Here is a 2,193-nt window from a genome sequence, read left to right on the forward strand (position 1 = left end):
CTCTGTCTCAAGGAGTTGAGGTACTCCTGGGGGAATCTTCATTCTTCTGTAAATCTATAAAAAAATTAATTTCTGGAAATTGAGCCACCTGGAGAAAGGGAATGATGCTGGGGTCCACAAGTACTAGGAACCTAGAAATGGGGCCCCTGGGAAGAGGCAATCTGGTGGCAGATTCCCAAGGAGCCAGAAAGGTCTAGACCTGCAGCTGCTCCTTTTCCCCAGAGAGGGCACCATATGTCCAGCACAACTTGTTTGCTCCAGTTATTGAGCAAAAAACGGGACCACATACTTCGAAATATTGGGAAGTACCTGATTCTTGGGTAGCTCCCCAAAGTGGAGAAAATGGATCTGAAATGTCAGAGAAGGCATCCAGGGGAGAGGGGCAAGGAATGGCCAAAGCAGACGCCTGGAGGTGAGAGCAAAGCTGCTGGAATGGAGGAGGAAGTAGAGGATGGTTTGGAAATATTTGCCTTTACGACTATGGGAGCCTATTGGAAGAGGAGATGGAATCTTAGTCGTGGGGGAGGGGACTTCCTGAAGACCTTGATCAAAGATGATCTTTGAAGGGGCAGGGGACATTCCTGGCAGAAGTCATAGCACATGCAAAAGTGGAGGTTGTCTCTTCCCCACCCTACCCTTAGAGGTGAGTCAAGATCATTTTTAGTTTGAAGGCAGGCACCCTGATTCCAGACCCCACACCATTACTACGTTGTTTAAACGAACCAATGAATTAATAAATGAAAAACGGGCACATGGATAAGTAGATGATTCACCTGAAAATCCTGCAGGCAGAGGAGACTCCACATCTGCCTGTTTCTTGCCATATCTTCTACCTACCTCACTTGGTCCACCATCATCACTCACTATGGCTCATCCAGTCCCTGCTAACCTCTCCAACCCCATTTTCTGCCACAATCCCCCTTGATCAATTTGTTGCAGCCACACTGGGACCTCTTTCTGGCACATTCTTAAAAAAAAGAAAAATGTATGGATCACATGGCCCTTAAGGAATGAATTGGAATTATTGACTCCCTTCATGTGTAAAATGGAAATAATAACCACCCCATAGGATTGTTGTGAGGGTTGGATAAGACTACATGTAAACAGCTCAGTTAAGCATTGGGTACAATCAACAAATTATTCTTTGAAAATGAATTTGTACTTTCATTGTAATCAGGATCTTAATAGGAGCTGACGGACTGGCTTCCACAACCCACCTCTGTCCAGACTATACTAGTAAAGGTCATTTGCTCATGTGGCAAACATTTGGCACCTACTGTGTCCCTACCCTAGTTTGGGTTTGCCTCTGTGGTGCAAAGGGCACTAATTATGCCAGGTGGGTGTTGTGGGTTTTGGTTGTGCCCATGGCAAATGATTAGGGGTGTATGGACCCAGTGTGTGTGTAGATGGGGATAGATGGACACATATCAGGACTAGAGTTCAGGAGATGTGTGTGTGTGGCTGATCTAGGTTTGTCTATCATTGTCTGTGGGTATGTGTTTTGTCTGGGTATACATACTTGTGTGAGTTTCCCTTATCCTCTGTGTGTTGGTGGGGTGCCTGTGTGCATGTGTAAGTGTATACGTGTGCATGTATGCCCATATGTGTTATCCTGGGCTTGTGTGTGTGTGTGTGTGTGTAAATACCTAGATTGATGTGTGTTCTCTCTATGCCTTTGTGCGTTTCCTTACTTTTGTGTGTGTCTACATGTATTTCCACATGTGTGTCATTCCCTGTGTGCCTCCAGCCTCCCCTCAGGTGTGTATCCCACCCAAGTGTCCACCTCCACCTAATGGTGTCTAGGCCTCCCCCACACCTCTCTGCCTAGCTGAGCCTGTGTGTACCTGGCAAACTGATCTCCCCGCGGGCTACTCCCACCCCTCGCCCTAAGGGAGTTAGTTATTTCTCTACGTTTGTGTCTCAGGGTGTGCCTCCATTGCCACCCCCACATGCCTTCTGTGGTGAATATCAACACTGGAAACTGAGTATCTGCAGAGGGTCCTGCGTGTGCGTGCGACTGGGTGTGCAGACCAGAATGAAGTGGGGTAGGGGGCTTGCCTCACCACCCACTCCGACCCTCCCGACAAGCACCCACCCCACCCCCACTTCCCAAATTGCGCATCCCCAATCGAATCGGGGGGAAGGGAACAGGATGCGGCGTGGCGCGTGCGCACTGCCCCCTTCAGCACCGAG

At 48.6% G+C, this 2,193-nt stretch overlaps 1 protein-coding gene across 1 annotated transcript in view; it reads left to right on the forward strand.

Annotated features, from left to right (window-relative positions):
* Nucleotides 1–389: 389 nt before the first annotated feature.
* The window catches only part of SYN1 (synapsin I), a 36,780-nt gene continuing 34,976 nt past the window's right edge, over nt 390–2,193 (forward strand). Inside the window, exon 1 of the mRNA XM_006772141.2 lies at nt 390–412. Coding sequence (XP_006772204.1) covers nt 390–412 — 23 coding nt within the window. The remainder of the gene's footprint in view (nt 413–2,193) is intronic.

Source organism: Myotis davidii, unplaced genomic scaffold (genome assembly GCF_000327345.1).
Source record: "Myotis davidii unplaced genomic scaffold, ASM32734v1 scaffold2786, whole genome shotgun sequence".
In the NCBI taxonomy this organism is placed as follows: Eukaryota; Metazoa; Chordata; class Mammalia; order Chiroptera; family Vespertilionidae; genus Myotis; species Myotis davidii.